Below are 16,563 nucleotides of genomic sequence, written 5' to 3'. Positions count from 1 at the left end.
GCTACAAGTGAAAACGTGCTTGTCAGATGTGATTCAGTCCTACAGGGATATAACTGTGCTATTGCTAACATTAAACTCCGTATGCTTAGGCCCTTTAGATGAGTTGGAGGCTACGCTGACTGATCTGCCTCTATGTGTGTGACGGTGCTTGAGTGTGTGTGTGAGTAAGTAAAGTGTTATTGCCAGTGGCCCGGCATACGTCATGGCGTTTATCTTGGTTCAAAGTGGCTGTTCTGACTGGCCCTTTCACGCAGTTGTAAATCAGACAGCTGCAGGTCTTACCGAGGGGCTGATGAGGGCTCCGCCAGCCTCCATATACCAGCTCCACCCGTAACCCCCTGATCCCACTGCAACACACCGCATAGCTCACGTCTGCCACTAGCTTTTTACATCCCCTCTGCAATCTCCCGTCTTCCTCCTAATTATTCTTTATGATCCTTGAGTGGCCCCGTAGCTGCTGTTTATCAGTCACACACATAAATATAGAGGAACCTGTCCCTGCAGCACTAAAGACTTCCTAGTTGGGCTCTCTTGCTGCGAAGAAGTGGTAAATGTGCTCTAGCGGTGTGCTATTTACACTGGTTATTTTCATCATCTGCTATAGCTGTTAACAATTTCATCATTTGATTTGTAATATTTGGGGAAATAGTGGCTTACTGATCGTGCTTTGCAGAACTGCGATGTTCTAATTCACCACCACTGAAAAAAGGGACGTACAGCAGCAGCAATTAAAGCGACCACTAACCCACCAATGCCTGGCAGTCAGCTGACATCACTCGGCAAGTAAAATCCTGTTGCTAAAAGTGCTATAAAAGCTCTGCAAGTAAAAAGTCAATAATTTATCAAAACATTTAGTGCTGTAGAGCCGAGGTATTTTCAGGAGTGTCAGCCAGAGCGCATAAATAAAGGATGGGTTTATTCTAACTAACTAAGCCCTTTAATCACTCTGTTTACCGCCCAATGAAAGCAAAGTGTTTTAGGCACAAACATTAAAAATAATTGTTGGTTTGCGCCTTCATTTGTGCAAAATTTGTCATGTAATTTGCCATTGTCACCGATCCGTGGCTTCTCATGTGTACCTGATTGGATGGATTCTGCATTTAAATCACGATGAAAACTTTAGAAACTATGAAGGATATATTTCTGTTCGTAGAAATGCTATTTTATGACAATCTCAGCGTCCGTTGTGATGCTTTGCTGCAGATTGTCTGAATTTTTAACATCTATGTTGCCAGGTTGACGTCATAAAAACTGCTCCTGTTATTATGAAAATTTACCATGTTGTTTGTTTCTGTCTCTCTTCCATGGTTCCACCCATCACCTTGTTTGCCATCGATCCCTTGATCGGATCTTCAGCACAGCCAAATATAATGTACTCACCTTCCTCCCCCGGTTCCTCTACTCCCAGTTCAGGAGGGCAGCCAATGCCTTTTTTCTCTTCATTGCGCTCTTGCAGGTGAGATGTGGTGTTGTGTCAGCCTCTACTGTACGTGTTTGTCCGTTACAATCAGTAGGAAGCAGAAACTCCAACCTGAGATACATAGATGTGAATACAAATACACTCATGGAAAAACCACCTTATTAATGTCACATCACAACTCCTCTCACCTTCACTTCCTTCATTCTTTCCATTAGTATGCCAGTTGTGGTCTGTTGTTACCGTTTACTGTGACCGAGACACGTTTCCAAAGGTCACGTCTCTAATTTCATAGCACATGCCACACACACACACACACACACACACACACACACACACACGCGCACACACACACACACACGCACATATGAATAATACATGCATTACTTTGTGCTTCTATTATAGGGAAGCAAGATTTACCTGCAGGCTCAACAAATTATATATAATAAGGCATGTCTTGAAAATGCATGAGGTGCAGTGGTTGGTCATGTTTTTCACTGCATTTATGCTTTTCACAGCTGTACAACAACCACACATTCCTTTTTAATTGTGTGGAGGAAAAAAAAGAAGATCCAGAGCCACCGATAGAGTAATTATGTTGAAGTAGCGTTAAACGAAATCACGAGAGCTAAAGAAATGAAAAGCCATTGAAGAGAAGCCATCTAAGCTATCTAACTGTTCACCAGCATTTGAGTCCCTACAATCTGAAATCTTAAAAATATCTAAGGCTTGAAAGCGAGAGCTGAGGACCAAGAGTGTGAAGAAGTTGTCCTTTATTCTCGCATGTTCATTGTTCAGCCAAGTTTGTCCTCTGCATTTAAGCTGTCCTCAGCAGTAGCGTCTCTGCTTTTTTTTGTGAGAAATGTGTGTTTGTTTATTTTAAATCCTCTCGTTGGATTTTACAGTAATTCATCATTAGATGTTGAAGCCAAGGGTTTAGGCTACCTGGAGGCAATGGTATTGACAAATATTTTAGCTAGCTGGCGGCAGGAAATGGAACATGCCAGCCATTCTATCAATGAATGGACAGATGTAAAAGCAGAGATCTGTTCTTGGACATCTTGATCAAATACAGCTGCAATATGTCAAACTCCAGAGTCTTGTTAAGATAAAAAACAAACAAACAAATGAATCCCGGATTTTTGTCTCCCGGTGTCTCATTGTGTAATAATAACAAATGATTTATGTTGGTTAATTTGTAATTATTTCTTTCCACCTGGACGTTTGGACTTAAGCTCTGCCTCTTTTTCATAGTTATTCCTGGAAGAGGTAAATACCAGGAATCGCTTTCAAAGGAAAGGAGGTGTAGAGATGATCTTGAAACTCTTTCTTACTCATCTGTGTGGAAATGAACTTTTCCTGAGCAGGAAGTTTAAGTGTCCAGCTCATTAGTCTCTTCTAGGGTTCTGACTTCTTCCCAGGAGCAGCAGTCATCCACATGGTTTCGATTTAATCGCTAACAGATCATAGAACAAAGACTTTTTTAGCAGGAAGGACATTTGCAGCTGTTTGCCTGAGCAGGTCAACATTAATACCTTCTAAGCACACCGGAAGCCTCAACTGCCAATCACTACTTCATGATTCAAAGGAACCCAGATCCTTGTCTTGTGTTCAAAGATGAGAAAAAATATAAAGAGGGAAGGTTAGACGAGACACGGATCCTGTCTTCACCGATATTCCTGCAGACGGTGTAGCTCTCGATAATGAGAACTTGGAGGAGGGGAAAGGGCTCTAGTCTGTGACCTTGAAGTTGCAGCTTTGAAAAGCATCCAGTGAATCTTCATTACCTGCCCTGCCGATGTTGCAACCTTAAATAAAACATCTATGCAGATGAGGAAGGGGAGAGATCAATTTCGTTCAAGTTTCCTTTGAACACTATAACAGTGACGGTCTCCTGTGGCCCTCACTTGGCTCAGAGTTGCATTTTAATTTTTAGAAGACTGGAATAGCCAAATAATTACATTCAGCTGTAAGGAAAGGATTATAATGTTAGACAATAGTCGCTTTTGCAGGATGATATACCTCCCTCATTGGAGTTTGCATTTATTTCTGAGTTAGAGCAAAGGTGCTGGACATTTACATATAAATGAATGTCCTTTACATTCAAGCTCCTGCCAAATGAGCTCAAACACTCGTGATTAAGACTATCACTGCCAATATATTTCACATTATACGTTTCATTTCTAAATCTGCTCTCTAGTGACCGATCATTTCAGATGTCAATATCACTGAAAACACACAGGAACTAAATTCACGTGTGACTGTACAATAATGATTTATTGAGACTTTTTTGTTGATAGGGTGGCTTCCCGTATTTTTGTTGTATTTCAATGCAAGAGAATCCCTAAATGTCAGATAATAATATTTTATTATGTCCTAAAAAAAGAAGGCCAGATTTGGTTTGTTGTTCATTAATTTTGTCTCTGTTTTATTTCAGCAAATCCCAGATGTATCTCCCACCGGTCGCTGGACAACTCTGGTACCGCTGCTCTTTATCCTGGTAGTTGCGGCTGTCAAGGAAGTCATTGAGGATTTGGTAAGAAAACTCAACATTTTCTTTGGTACGGCTTTGAGTTTGAAGTTAGGAGACACTTGTGTGGTCAGAAGATACAGTAAATTTGTCGTAGAGTCATGAAAAGTGTCTTGAGTCAGCACAGGTACGCGAGTTTTCCCTGCAGCTAGTAGATGTGAATCAGTCTGAAACGGCATGTTTAAAGATGACCGCTCAAAGAAAATCAGCAATTCAAAGAGGAACCGACTGAAAAATATGTGCTCATCCTCCCACACACCTCCGAGGATTCTGCTGCCGTGATTCATCACTGTGCAGCTCTCTCACAACAACTAGAAACGACTTTTTCTTCTCATCTGTGTCATCATGATATTTTGCGGGAAATGAATGCATTTTTTTTTTAAACGCGCTGTTCCATAACGTTAAAAAAGAAATTTAACTAAAAGCGAAACATTCCTGTATATCTGGACATAAGTAGAATTAAAGGAGAAATAAAAGTATTAGAATCCAATGAAAGTCTTAAAGGTATAAATTGTCTCAAACCAGGTGGCCAAACTTTAATGGAAACATAAACACCTTGACTGACTGGCCTTGAGATAATTTCCGTTAGAAATTGATGCTAGATAAATTAAAAAAAAAAAAAGAAAAGAAATTTTTTTAATAGACTTGTCACCACGAATTTTGTTTCAGTTGTTTTGATAAACTTTTATAAACAGATATTTGTGTTCTAAAAAAACATTCTTCATTCAACAGCAAGGTGTGTGAGGTTGTGCAGATGTAAAAGCTCGGGCTGTACACATTTTGTGCAAGTATGCAGAATTTGTATCCTCAATCTGTCAAACCCTTTTTGAATTTTACAGTAATTTTCATTGTAGGTCAGTAGTTCTCTGTTAAATGCCCCCGCCCCCCCCCGCCGTCCCGTGACAGCTGAGCTCCTCGCTGTGGAGCAGAGAGGAGGCAGTGACAGTTACATGGCCACAGCAGGAGACTTCTCAACATATAGGCACACAGTTAGGCGAGGATATGCGCACGTGCATGCGTGCACACACACACTCACACTCACACACACACACACACTCACACTCACACGCACTCCAGATTCACAGCTGTGCCTGCTGCCCCCCCAGTGCTCACCCAGTCAATTAACCTATATACCGGATGCAAAAAAAGGCATTTAGTATGGACAAAACAACTGTTTGCCTTTGAGCATGGCTCAACTGTGGAACACATGCTGTAATAAAATGTGCTGGTGACTTATTAAGAAAAATATATTTCAGAAAGATGTTGTTTTTGGTAACTCCTCTTAATATGGGGACATTAAGGGCTCCATAATTATCTTTTTGTTGTTGTTGAGTAATCTGCTCAGGTGCGATCCAACCAGAGAGTGATGCATTTGACTGTATTGCAGTGACCCTGCAATGCGATCCTCCATGCAGGTCTCAGTGGACAGTTACGCTATACTAGCCTCTATCTGCTGCTGAAGGGACCAGCACAGCAGTTTTTCTCCAGGCCTGTTGTGAAAAACATGCCAAGCAAGTAGTGATGACTCTCTGTCTTCATTGCTGAAGGTCACCTGCAAACGCACACATCTCTTCTCTCACAAGTTGACCTGACAGGCACCACGTTGACCCCTAACTTCATGAATCATGCACATGTACTGTACAGCATGCATCTTACCTTGTTGACCTCCTCCACTGCAGCAGAGCGGAGCGAGGAATGGCTGTGCTATATATAAGGAACATTGCACTGTTGTGAAAACACTGTCAAGTCACCTGATAACAGCCATTTTTAGGCCTGGAAAAGTTTGGGAAAAGCATCTTTTAAAAATATTCATGAAATTTGCATCAAAAACATTTGTTTATTTAAGTACATAAGGTTCAGTTTAAAAATTAAAAAATTTTGGTTCCTATTTTTCACATGTACACAGACACTCCAGGAAAAATGGAAAGTTGGCCTCAAAGTCACGGAGAAGTCAGGGAAGTCTCATAGTAACTAGGACACACCCAGAGAGCACATTCAGTCGCTCCACCAAGGAGGCAAAATATGAACAAATATCAAAATCTCTCTTTTGAAAAATAGATAACCTTTCTAGACAATGATCCGTATCATCTGCAGCTTAATATTTATCGTTCTATCAAAAATACCTAGCCTCAATGTTTGTTTGTTTTTTTCAAAATATTCTGATATTTTTCTGAAAAATAAGGATGATTTCCAGAAACAGATATGTTCTTCTTTCTACCATTTCACATGGACTCCAGGAATTTGTTAATGAAATTTGTCTTGGACATGTCCAGAAAAATGGCACTCAGGGTCCAGGGTCAACAATTTGGTCCAGATCAGCTCCTACAGTTACTTATTCCGTGTATGTGTACACTCATCTTTCCACCAAATGTAATCAAAAGCAGTCCATTTTGTGAGATATCCTGCATACAAACAAACGACGTGTGTCTGATTGTCAGGGTTAATACAAAAATGTGTGCCAGCTCAGATTAGACCCCTTGTGTGACCCATCCTTTCAAGCCAGATGGAAAGATATCGAACTCTTGACTCTGTTTGACCCTCCAGTACAAGCAGTACTACCTCACAAACATCTAGAAGGATTTGTAGATAAGGTACAGAACCCATGGATCAGGGTGCAGTTAAAGATCTGGGATATGATAAGTGACGAGTAAAAATTAAGTAATAAATTACAGATAATCCAATGGTGTGCCTATGATCCTGTGTTTAAGCCTAATAAAAAAGACAAGGGTTTTAAATCATGGATTTTTAAAAGGAATAACGACATACGACTCTCTTACAGAAAAGGGACAATTTAAAAACTTTGAAAAGTTGAGAGAAGTCTGTGACCTTGAAAGAAATGATTTTTTAAGATTCCTCCAGGTGCCTAATTGGTTCGAGCATATTAGAAAGGAAACAGACCTTAATGACCTGATATTGATAATTCTTATTGATGCTTACCAAAGTAAATTCATTAAATTTCCAAAATTTCTAAGGGCCTGTGGTCTAAAAAGCCCCATAGTACAGGTTATGTTTAGGAAAAATGGGAGAGAGAGGGTAATCCATTAATACCTGAAGAGGATTGGCTTGACATTTGCCAGTCCCAGTGGAAATGTACTGACTCTCATGTATGGCGGGAGTTTGGATGGGAATGTATGGTTCGTTTCTTCATCACACCAAAACAAAAGGCACATTTTGCTGGAGGGGAAAGCTACATACTGGCGACAATGTGGACACCGGCTTCCCGGTACATCCACACTGTCTCCAGTATGTATTATACCATACTATATATACCATTGTATTTTGTCTGAAAGTAAGCAATGTACTACAACTCTCTCAAAAAGTAAAAATAAAAAATGTTAAAAAAAAATAAAAAATGTGTGCCACCCCCTGCGGGATTCTATGAGCCAAAATGCGGTTCTGGGAATGCCAGGGTTCCGTATTAACAAATAAAACTTGACGCAGCTTTGAACAGCCAGTGAAACTCAGATGAGAGCAGCAGTTCAAAGACCAACTGAAAATGCTGCTATTGCCTTTCAACCTCCTTCATGGCTGCTCATCAAGGTTTCTATTGAGGCCACATTAGCAGGTTAATCAAGGTAACATTGCAGATGCTGTTCTCTTTTATCTTCTTCTGCTTTCATCCCACCCCCCTTCTGCTGAAGTCTACAGAGGCCTGATACTGCAGTATTTACACATAACCTCCTGTGTGCTACTCACCCTCCCTCCCCCGCACCGTGATTACACCCATCATCATCATAATACAGTATCTCCCCTTTCCTGTGTGACTGTTGGAAGAGAAAGAGGCAGCCAGAAGCTTAGAGATAATGTAAAAAGAATGAAATGCAGTTCTACTCTTACTGTACTCCACTTCTATGAAAAGAGGAGGGTTCATCCAGCAAGAACAGATAGCATGGTTGAATGAAATTAGCTGACAGCTCTCGCACAGGGGATGATGAATGAGCTTTGTAAAAATCTCTTGCAGAAAACTTCTTTCTGGGCACAGTGCAGCTGTTGAAAGGCTGAAGCCGCATGACACTGCCAGCCTATTCATTAGATGCTACTGCATGCTGCAGGGATATTAAATCAAATTTGATTCAACCGGAGCCTGAAAGAGGAGGAGGGGATGGCAGAGAGGAAGCACAGGAAGGAGACACAGACGGAAGTTCAAGTGCAGACATCCGCTAAGGTCCACGGTACATTTCTTAGAAATGTCAGCACTTTTTATTTAGAAAAATTGACATATCATGACATATCAATTTATCTCATTATTTTTGTTTAGACGGTGGTGCAGTGGTTAGCACTGTCGCCTCACAGCAAGAAGGTTTCGGGTTTGAGTCCCGGCTCAGGCACGGGATCTGTCTGTCCCGTGCCGGCGTGGGTTCTCTCCAGGTACTCCAGCTTCTTCCCACCATCCAAAGACATGCAATTGGGGACGAGGCTGATTGATACTCTTAATTGACCATAGGTATGAATGTGAGTGTGAATGGTTGTCTGTCTCTATGTGTTGGCCCTGCGATGGACTGGTGACCTGTCCAGGGTGAACCCCGCCTCTCGCCCGTAGACGGGATAGGCTCCAGCCCCCCCACGACCCTTAAAAGGAATAAGTGGAAGACAGTGGATGGATGGATGGATTTTTGTTTAGACTGGGTGGGGAAAAATAAAAGATGCATTCTCCAGCATTCTGGGAGGAGTGTGTTTGAGGAGTAATACAGTGGCCTTGACGGCGTGCTGCCCTTGTTCGGTTTGTTGCCGGTGAGCATCTGTGGCCCTCATCAGTCTTTTCTTCCGGTATGTTGGACTGGCAGGTGGAGGCTGCTGATGAGAGGAATCTCTCTGATTTCTTTGTCAGCTTAAACAAATCAGTTCACGAGGAAGGAAACGGAAGTCACCTTTTCGTCACCCTCTCATCGGATCGTTCCAGTACATCCAACTTTTTACTGCTTTTTCTTCATTAGTAGAAACAGATGTGAGAGTGCTGTCAAAATTCTGGATGAATGCTTCTTGATGTAAGCAGACCCGGCTGTACTGTAGGTCTTCTAGTTTCCCTTTGCCAATGAAGAATACAGGCTACTGCCTCCTGCTGATGTGAGGGGATATTTCAGGATCCCGAGTTCATGGTCCGTTGGTCGTTAGGGTTTGCTCAGATGCTCCGCCCCCTCCACCAAGTTCCCTGAAAATCGTCATAAGTTTTTACGTGATTTGGGAATAAATGTCTGAAAATCATGGGTGGAAGTATCAAGAGGAAGAATGAACTCGCAGCACAAATGACAACACAGGCTTCGGAGATGATTTGATGGGAGATGCTGCGCCATTAGATCTCTGCAACTGAATCATTCGAGTCCCTTGGTGAGGAGGGACATGTGACCAAGAACAGCTAATACTCCTCCTCCATTAGCAGCCATAGAGTGAACAAACTTTCACTGTCTTCTGCTGCTCTGGTAGAATTTCTCTTAGAGCATATGGGGGACTTTTTTTAGGGCCTGAGCCTGAAGGTACTTCAGGCGAAGACCCTATTATGTTGGCTCGTTTTTTTTTTATTATTTCTTTCCCAAACTTGCAGTGACAAATTGTCTGAATACATTAAAATTGAATTAGAAAGTGACCAAATTACAGGAGGATAACAGTAAACAGTTCATTAGCGGTGAAGTGAGCGGATATACTCTCGTCTTGCCAATCATGTACGGTGGCGTTCATTGCTTTTAGGAGCTACATTTTAAATCACAGTCATTATTTATATGAGATGGACTCTGCAGCACATTATTACTCAGCATGATGCTAGCTGACAAGCTGTCCCTTGGAATCAGCTGTTGAAGCTCCAGTTGATTGCATGACTGTTCAGCAGACAAGTGGGACACGAGAAGAAGAAGTAATACTGCTGATTTGTATTCTGATGTGGCTGCAGATGGTCCATGTGGTCTAGTTTGACAAGTTTGACCAGACACTATGCCAGCTACACTGTCTACATACATTGCTTGACTAAATATGAGCAAGCTATAGAGTCTGTTTACATTTCATGACAGTAATAGTGGTATCCACGTAGTTAATATTGTCTGCCAGAGAGGTTTTCACCCTGTTGGCAGGATTAAAAAGAAATAACCGGGGTGATTTTTTTTGTTTTTTGTTTTGTTTAGAAAAATGGTTGAGGGAGAAAGCCTCGGTCCCAAAAAAAAAAAAAAACAAACTCTCGTGAAATAATCTCATTAGGAAGAGTTATGAAATATTGAACTGTAACCGCTTTACAGCCGCTTCATGTGACCATTTCTGATTTGTAAATGGTTGGACATTTCTCTTAATGTTATTAAGCTTTCAAGCTCTTATTGGCGCCATCTGTGCAAAGGCTTTATGCGCTAAATTCACATGGTCATAAAAAAAAGAAAAAGAAACAACAACTGGTAATTTGAAAATTTCCAGGCCTGGAAAAGCTTTTGAAATGTAAATAAAGCCAGAAAATGAGATAGAGATTAGCTTCAAAATACCTGAATATATGTGCTTTACTTAAGATCGTGGAAAATCTCTTTTGTTGAACGTCAATTCCCTTTACTTGATACATGTTTATGTTGTATCAGTGTTTGGTCATTTAAATTTTCCTCCGTGTTGTGCAAAACTCATGGAAATGTAGCGGTAAACGTGTATGAAACCTGTGTGCCCCGGTGGTCCCACAGCATGATGAAGTCCCTGTATTTGATAGACCCGGTTTAGACCAGTGACTCAACATGCAACCAATCTTGTGTGAACTGGGGCAAAGACTGTGAGAATTTTCCCGGCCGCTGTAAATTTACAGTCTTAAACATAAAATTCCTCCACGTAGTGAGAAGTGCTTCAAAGCGACGGCCATTTTTCCTCTGTGAAATCTGAGCAGCAGACACTCTGAACAATCCAGGGCAGTTCGTCTGCTGATATGTGTTAGTCAACCATTGCTTTTTCTGTTTCCTCCCAGAAACGTCACAACGCTGACAGTGTTGTCAACAAAAAAGAATGTCAAGGTACTGAAAACAATACGTTCCATTTATTTCAATCCTTTTTTTTTTTTAAATGAAACATTGTAATTCTGCTGTAATTCAAACCTATAATGTTTCTTTATATTTCTCCATCTCTTTCTTATTCTCCCCTCCCCCCAGTATTGAGGAATGGTGCCTGGGAGATTGTACACTGGGAGAAGGTATGTACCCCAAATGTTCCACTAATGATCAGTTTCACAGCAGATGATTTCACAGTGTATTGTGAATCTGTTGTCAGTTGGAGAAATTTTCTACACGCAGAGACACAGTTTGACACCCCCACCCCGCCCCCCTATCCAGCCTCCAATTAATCCCGTGTTTCCATGTGGACCGTCGATGAGCGGCGTCGCTGGGGGTCAAAGTGCAGCTTCTTCTCACCTTCATAACAAAACTCCTGTACTATTATGGCTAAAAGCAGAAGGTGTGGTTAAAACACATCAAAAGTAATCATGCTTTTATGTATTTATTGATGTGTGAAGTCATTTATTTGTTTTATTCAACCTATGAATATGTCAGTCAGATAACAAAATCTACTGCTTATATAGTGGAAAATATATATTTAAAATATAGATTATCCCTTGAATATACTTGTGCATAGCGCATGTAGCTGTTCTGTTCAGCAACAACAGAAAGAAGCTGCATCTTCTCGCCAGTATTTTACTCTGTTAAACTGTTAACACACACACCCCCCTCTCTCTTTTTTTTCCAGCTGAGCATCTTGAGTATGTCCGTGCTGTTTTTGTAGGCAGCAGCGCACAGCAATAACCAGTTTATTTTCACAGGTTGTGGTGGGCGATATTATTAGAGTTAATGGCAGTGATTTCGTTCCTGCGGATGCTGTCATTTTATCATCCAGGTATTAGGAGTCCACCCTGCTGCCAGACTGCGGGCAGATTCCCCCTCCTCCTCCTCTCTCCTCCCTTCTCTCAGCTCTCCCTAAAGAAATGATGGTTAGACAAAACTAGAAGCCACAAGTGTCAAACTTCATCGTTTTATCTCAAATTTAGTTTAGTTTAATACGATAATGATGATGCGCAGCCTGATGTAGCGACCATCATTTCTCTAGGTGAGGGAGTGACGATGTGGTTTTTGATTAGAAATGGCCAATCATGTCAACATCAATTCACTGACCTCCTTCACCTTTTCTAAAGCCATTTGGACCTGCTTTGGACTGCTGCTGTGCTTAAAATTCAATAGTCAAACGTCAAAATGCAGACTTGGCAAACTTTGGAGTCTGCAAAAATCTCTACTCCAATGTCTACTCACTGAATTTGCTTTATTTGAAGTCTTAGCTGCCGTTTTTCTGAATGGTTTTCTGAAAAGGAGAACAGATGACCAGCCATACCCTCTGATCACACAGGACTGATCATCCTCTCATCTCCCTAGAACTGAAATGTTATCTCTCCTCTTTTGTGTTTGTCTGTTTGTTTTATCCTCTCCATCCCTCTCTTCTTTTTCATCCTCTCCTCTCCTCTCCTGCCACACAACTACCACACTTTCTCTCCGGCCTTCTGCTGCTGGTGTGTGGTTGGTAATGTCAGGTGGCTGTTGGGGAAGTAGTCAGAGCTGCAAACGGGGATCACCTCCCGGCTGACCTCGTCATACTGTCGTCCAGGTCAGGAAACCAGCTACATTACAGACAAAACTGCTGTGACATCGAGATTTTCAGGCCCGGAGAAGTTTTGGAAAAACTTTGAGTCAGTTCAAGCAGACGGTGAAAAATCTTCATTGGTTTCTCTTAATTTACTCCAATTTAGGCGTGTTTTTAACCAAACCACATTGCCTGTCATTAATTTTGAGCCTCCATTTTTATTACACTTAAGAGAATTTGAGGCTATGGCACTTGGTCTCAGGGCTCACAAAAATTCATAGAAATGTGTTTTTGAATAATGTGTGCAACTATGGTAAGAGCTGTTTGCACCGGTTCAGATGAAACATCTTTGTCCTGCTCCTTCCCCACTGGGGGAAAGAATCAACACTTTCCTTTTCCTATATGTCCTCAACATTTTAGTTCAGCGGCTGTATTCTGTTTCACTATGACGCTGTAACTTTAAACACAATGCGAAGTGAATGGAGTCCTGTAGGACAGGAACTTCTTTGATTTGTGTTTGTAGTATTCAGTGTCTTTTCCATAGCCCCCCCCCCCCCCCGCATGGTGTATGTTACCATTTGCATGCAACCTCATGACAAAATGTAAAAATGACGAACCTCTTGGAGTCGCACGTTTTTGCCTACTTTCATTTGGAAGTGTAGTTCGGTGGTTCTCGATAGCTTTAACTCTGGCTGTCACGGCAGACTTCTGCACATTTGTTGACAAAAGTACCAGCAGCAAACTCTGCACATCACTGATTGTGGTTGGGTTTAATTGTCCAGATCCGTCTCCCACCTTGTGTGTGTGTTTGGACCAGCCGTCTGTTTGCATAAATCACTCTATACAAAGAGTTGCTAGCCAGCAACCCAGCTCACCTCAAGCACCAGCATGCACTAACTCCCCGTCCCTGTGCCCGGATCTGTCACAGGTCCGTTTGTCTGCTCTGTTTCTTGTGCTCGGCATGTCCTCTCACTCTTATCACCCCACTTTGGTGTTGTCCGTCTCCTACGCTCTCTGTTCCTTTTTACTCTATTATAGATTTTCCTAAAATAATGAGCAAACAAAGATGCTATGTCACTCCAAATGATATTTACATAAAATAAAAACTTTCGCTTAGTAGAATTGTATCTACCAGCAGCATCTTTGTTTGCAAGATGTTTTTTCGGTTATCTTTATCTGTTACTATACCTAGTCAGCACCATTGCCATGGTTAGATATAGTGTAATATATACTGTACTGTAGTAAAAACCTGTTTACTGGCGTGATACTCAGCTCCAACTCTTCCTCTCCCTCCACAACAGTGAACCACAGGGCATGTGCTACATTGAAACATCTAACCTGGACGGAGAAACAAACCTTAAAATCAGACAGGTGATCATCTTTATTTATTTGCTCACATTATTGTACACAGTTCACGTTAAGGACACAGTTGCTCATGTAACTGAATCGACAGGGTCTCCAAGTGACAGCAGAAATAAAGGACATCGACAGCCTGATGCGTCTCTCAGGGCGGATGGAGTGTGAATGCCCGAACCGTCATTTGTACGAGTTTGTCGGGAACATCCGGCTGACTGGACACAGGTGGGTTGAAGAGCTCCATTAACCAGGAGCAGAACCAGTATCAGTGCATGATGAGATTTTAGGGCTTATTGAATCTATCAAATGTATACAGGAAGCACCTGTTTCTCTGATATTCTATTATATTTGTATGGAGGCGTTGTGATTGCAAGGGAAATGGATTGTGCAACTTTTATGGTCTAACTTGATTTTAGATGTTTGGGACTATAGAGTTCTCCTGACCAAGTATTGTTACATGGAGAGAGAAATGGTAAAATAACTACATGTCGTGTTTAAGGTGGTAGTTTCCCGATTTGGGCTGATAGGAATACTGTTCTCAGAAACAAATATAAAGTAAAAAATAGTATCTTGTAGTATTTAGGAATGTGTTTTGATGAAAAGTTAAAATTATTTTGCTGTAGGGATGCAAAACCAATCTATTAAAAAAAACCTCCTAAATACACAACCCAAGGTTGGATTTACATGTGAATGGGATGGCGGCAATGTTGACCTTAAATGACAGTAAAACACAGTTTAGGTTATCTTATCATTTTAGTTCATCGTGAGGTCTCTTAAACTTCTCTGTCATTGGCTGGGGTTATATCTCTTCTCCTCATGTAAAAAATGAACCAACTTCAACCCAGTAACTTCAGTAAAAGCCAAACCATGGCTTTTCTTAATCACTGCACCCCTAAATGTATGTCAAAATGAACAACTTCTTATTGGAAGCCAAAGACTTACTCTTCTTGTCTGGAGCTTTATTGGCGGGTTTTCTGCAGAAGTGAGTGTACTCATGGAGTACTGGCTTTTCTCACTACAGCACGGTACCACTTGGCCCAGACCAGATCCTACTGAGAGGAGCTCAGCTGAGAAACACCCAGTGGGTCCATGGTGTGGTGGTTTACACAGGACATGACACAAAGCTCATGCAAGTAGGAGACACTGCATTTTTATTGGCATTATTTACAGAAACTGAAACAAAACCAGATGATTCTTTATACTGAAGGTGCAGTTTTTCATATTGATGCTGTTTTCCTACTATTTTACATGAAGTCTCTTGGCCAAATTAGTAATGTCCAGTATATAAAATGCGCCTGGCTGTATGTGCTTACATGTGTTGAACGTTTAGCTGTTTGTGTTAGATTTCAATAATCAAACATTTTATGCGCCTTGCTGGCTCGTTATAAGATCAACTCTCTGTCACCCTGAACATATTTCCTCCATACTCTTGTTTTGAGACCACAAAAAAAAGAGACCTTCAGCATTGACCATACATCTTGTCATGTGTTACCCAGAATTCCACTCGGCCTCCTTTGAAGTTGTCCAACGTGGAGCGAATCACCAATTTTCAGATCCTAGTGCTGTTTGGCTGCCTGCTGGCCATCTCTCTGGTCTGCTCAGTGGGCCAAACCATCTGGAAGTACCAGTACGGCAATGATGCCTGGTACATGGATCTAAACTGTAAGAGTCCCAACAGCCCGCGCTGCACCTCTTATTCCACATATTTTGTCTCACTTGTCCATATCAGCTTATTTTGTTTGTCATTTTAAGTTACTTCCTTAAATGCTGATATGTATTGTGTCGTTTTTATGTTGCCTCAGTTAAACTGTTTCCCATTACAAGTGAAATATGTGGCAATGTGGGAATGAGGGAATTCCCTGCTAACTGAGAAACGACAAGCTGTGACATGCATAGATGTGTTGTGAATGAGTGACAAAGAAATGGTTGAATATCACTGCGCTGCTGTACTTTTTTGTTCCTTTCTAATGTTCTGTTTGATTTTGTTGTTTTCTTTGTTGTCGTTTTTTTAACAGCTCCAGGTAACAACCATTTTAAAGCCTTGGCCATCCGTGAATGACCCTCCCTTACTAACCCCTTACTGAAGCTCTGCCTTTGCTAAGCAAATGAGGCCCCCCCACCCTTCGCCCCCTATATGGTTGCCCTACTTTGTATGGGCCCATGCCATGGACAAGCACATACCAGGGATCCAACAATAGGTTTTCCCCTCCAGCTCTCTTATACCTTTGTCCAGTTATTTTCAGTGCCTGATGCAAACAGTGTCTCACGTTTCCTCCATTTTTTTACTTTTTTTTTTGTGCCACGTTAAACGCTTTGCAATTCCCAAGCTTCAGACCCTCATCTTATTGTTTTTCCTCATTCATTGACAGGAAATTAAAAGCATTTACTTTTGCTGCTTTTACAGTGATGGGAGGTTGTACTCCAGAAGCTTTTCATAGCAGGGGGCTTATACATGTTTTGTCGCTTGAACACAAGATGTGGTGCAACCTACGGGGGCATGAGCTGACATTTTCTAAATGCCTCTGCCACCTTCTTTTCTTGTGTGTGGATTTTTCGAATGACAGATAGAGGATGGAGGAGGACAGATGAAAAAAGATTTTACATGTATTCTTACAAGAAGCAACACACACACACAAGTATGGACTGCTCAGAAAGAAATAAAGCACTGTTTAAAGAGAAATCCATCTGCAGT

The 16,563-nt window shown here is 41.4% G+C and overlaps 1 protein-coding gene across 11 annotated transcripts in view; it reads left to right on the top strand.

Moving 5' to 3' along the window:
• The window catches only part of atp8a1 (ATPase phospholipid transporting 8A1), a 97,688-nt gene that overhangs the window by 18,206 nt on the left and 62,919 nt on the right, over positions 1-16,563 (top strand). For 7 of the 11 annotated variants that reach the window (XR_015118942.1, XR_015118944.1, XR_015118943.1 and 4 more), the window contains exons 3-11: positions 1,357-1,456; positions 3,855-3,953; positions 10,864-10,909; positions 11,045-11,085; positions 12,466-12,539; positions 13,817-13,886; positions 13,969-14,096; positions 14,893-15,004; positions 15,368-15,533. Coding sequence is in view for 5 of the 11 variants with exons in the window: in XM_086222064.1 (XP_086078190.1) it covers positions 1,357-1,456; positions 3,855-3,953; positions 10,864-10,909; positions 11,045-11,085; positions 12,466-12,539; positions 13,817-13,886; positions 13,969-14,096; positions 14,893-15,004; positions 15,368-15,533 (836 nt within the window). In the remaining 6 variants the exon portion in view is untranslated. Of the gene's footprint in view, positions 1-1,356; positions 1,457-3,854; positions 3,954-10,863; positions 10,910-11,044; positions 11,086-11,706; positions 11,781-12,465; positions 12,540-13,816; positions 13,887-13,968; positions 14,097-14,892; positions 15,005-15,367; positions 15,534-16,563 lie in introns of those variants that run through there. The other 4 variants (XR_015118941.1, XM_086222068.1, XM_086222065.1 and 1 more) reach the window with 2 other exon arrangements.

The sequence above is a fragment of the Aulostomus chinensis genome, chromosome 13 (genome assembly GCF_037954235.1).
Source record: "Aulostomus chinensis isolate RoL2024-O1b breed Wild chromosome 13, RoL_Achi_v1.0, whole genome shotgun sequence".
NCBI classification, from domain to species: Eukaryota; Metazoa; Chordata; class Actinopteri; order Syngnathiformes; family Aulostomidae; genus Aulostomus; species Aulostomus chinensis.
This window is presented reverse-complemented; position numbering and strand designations above follow the sequence as displayed.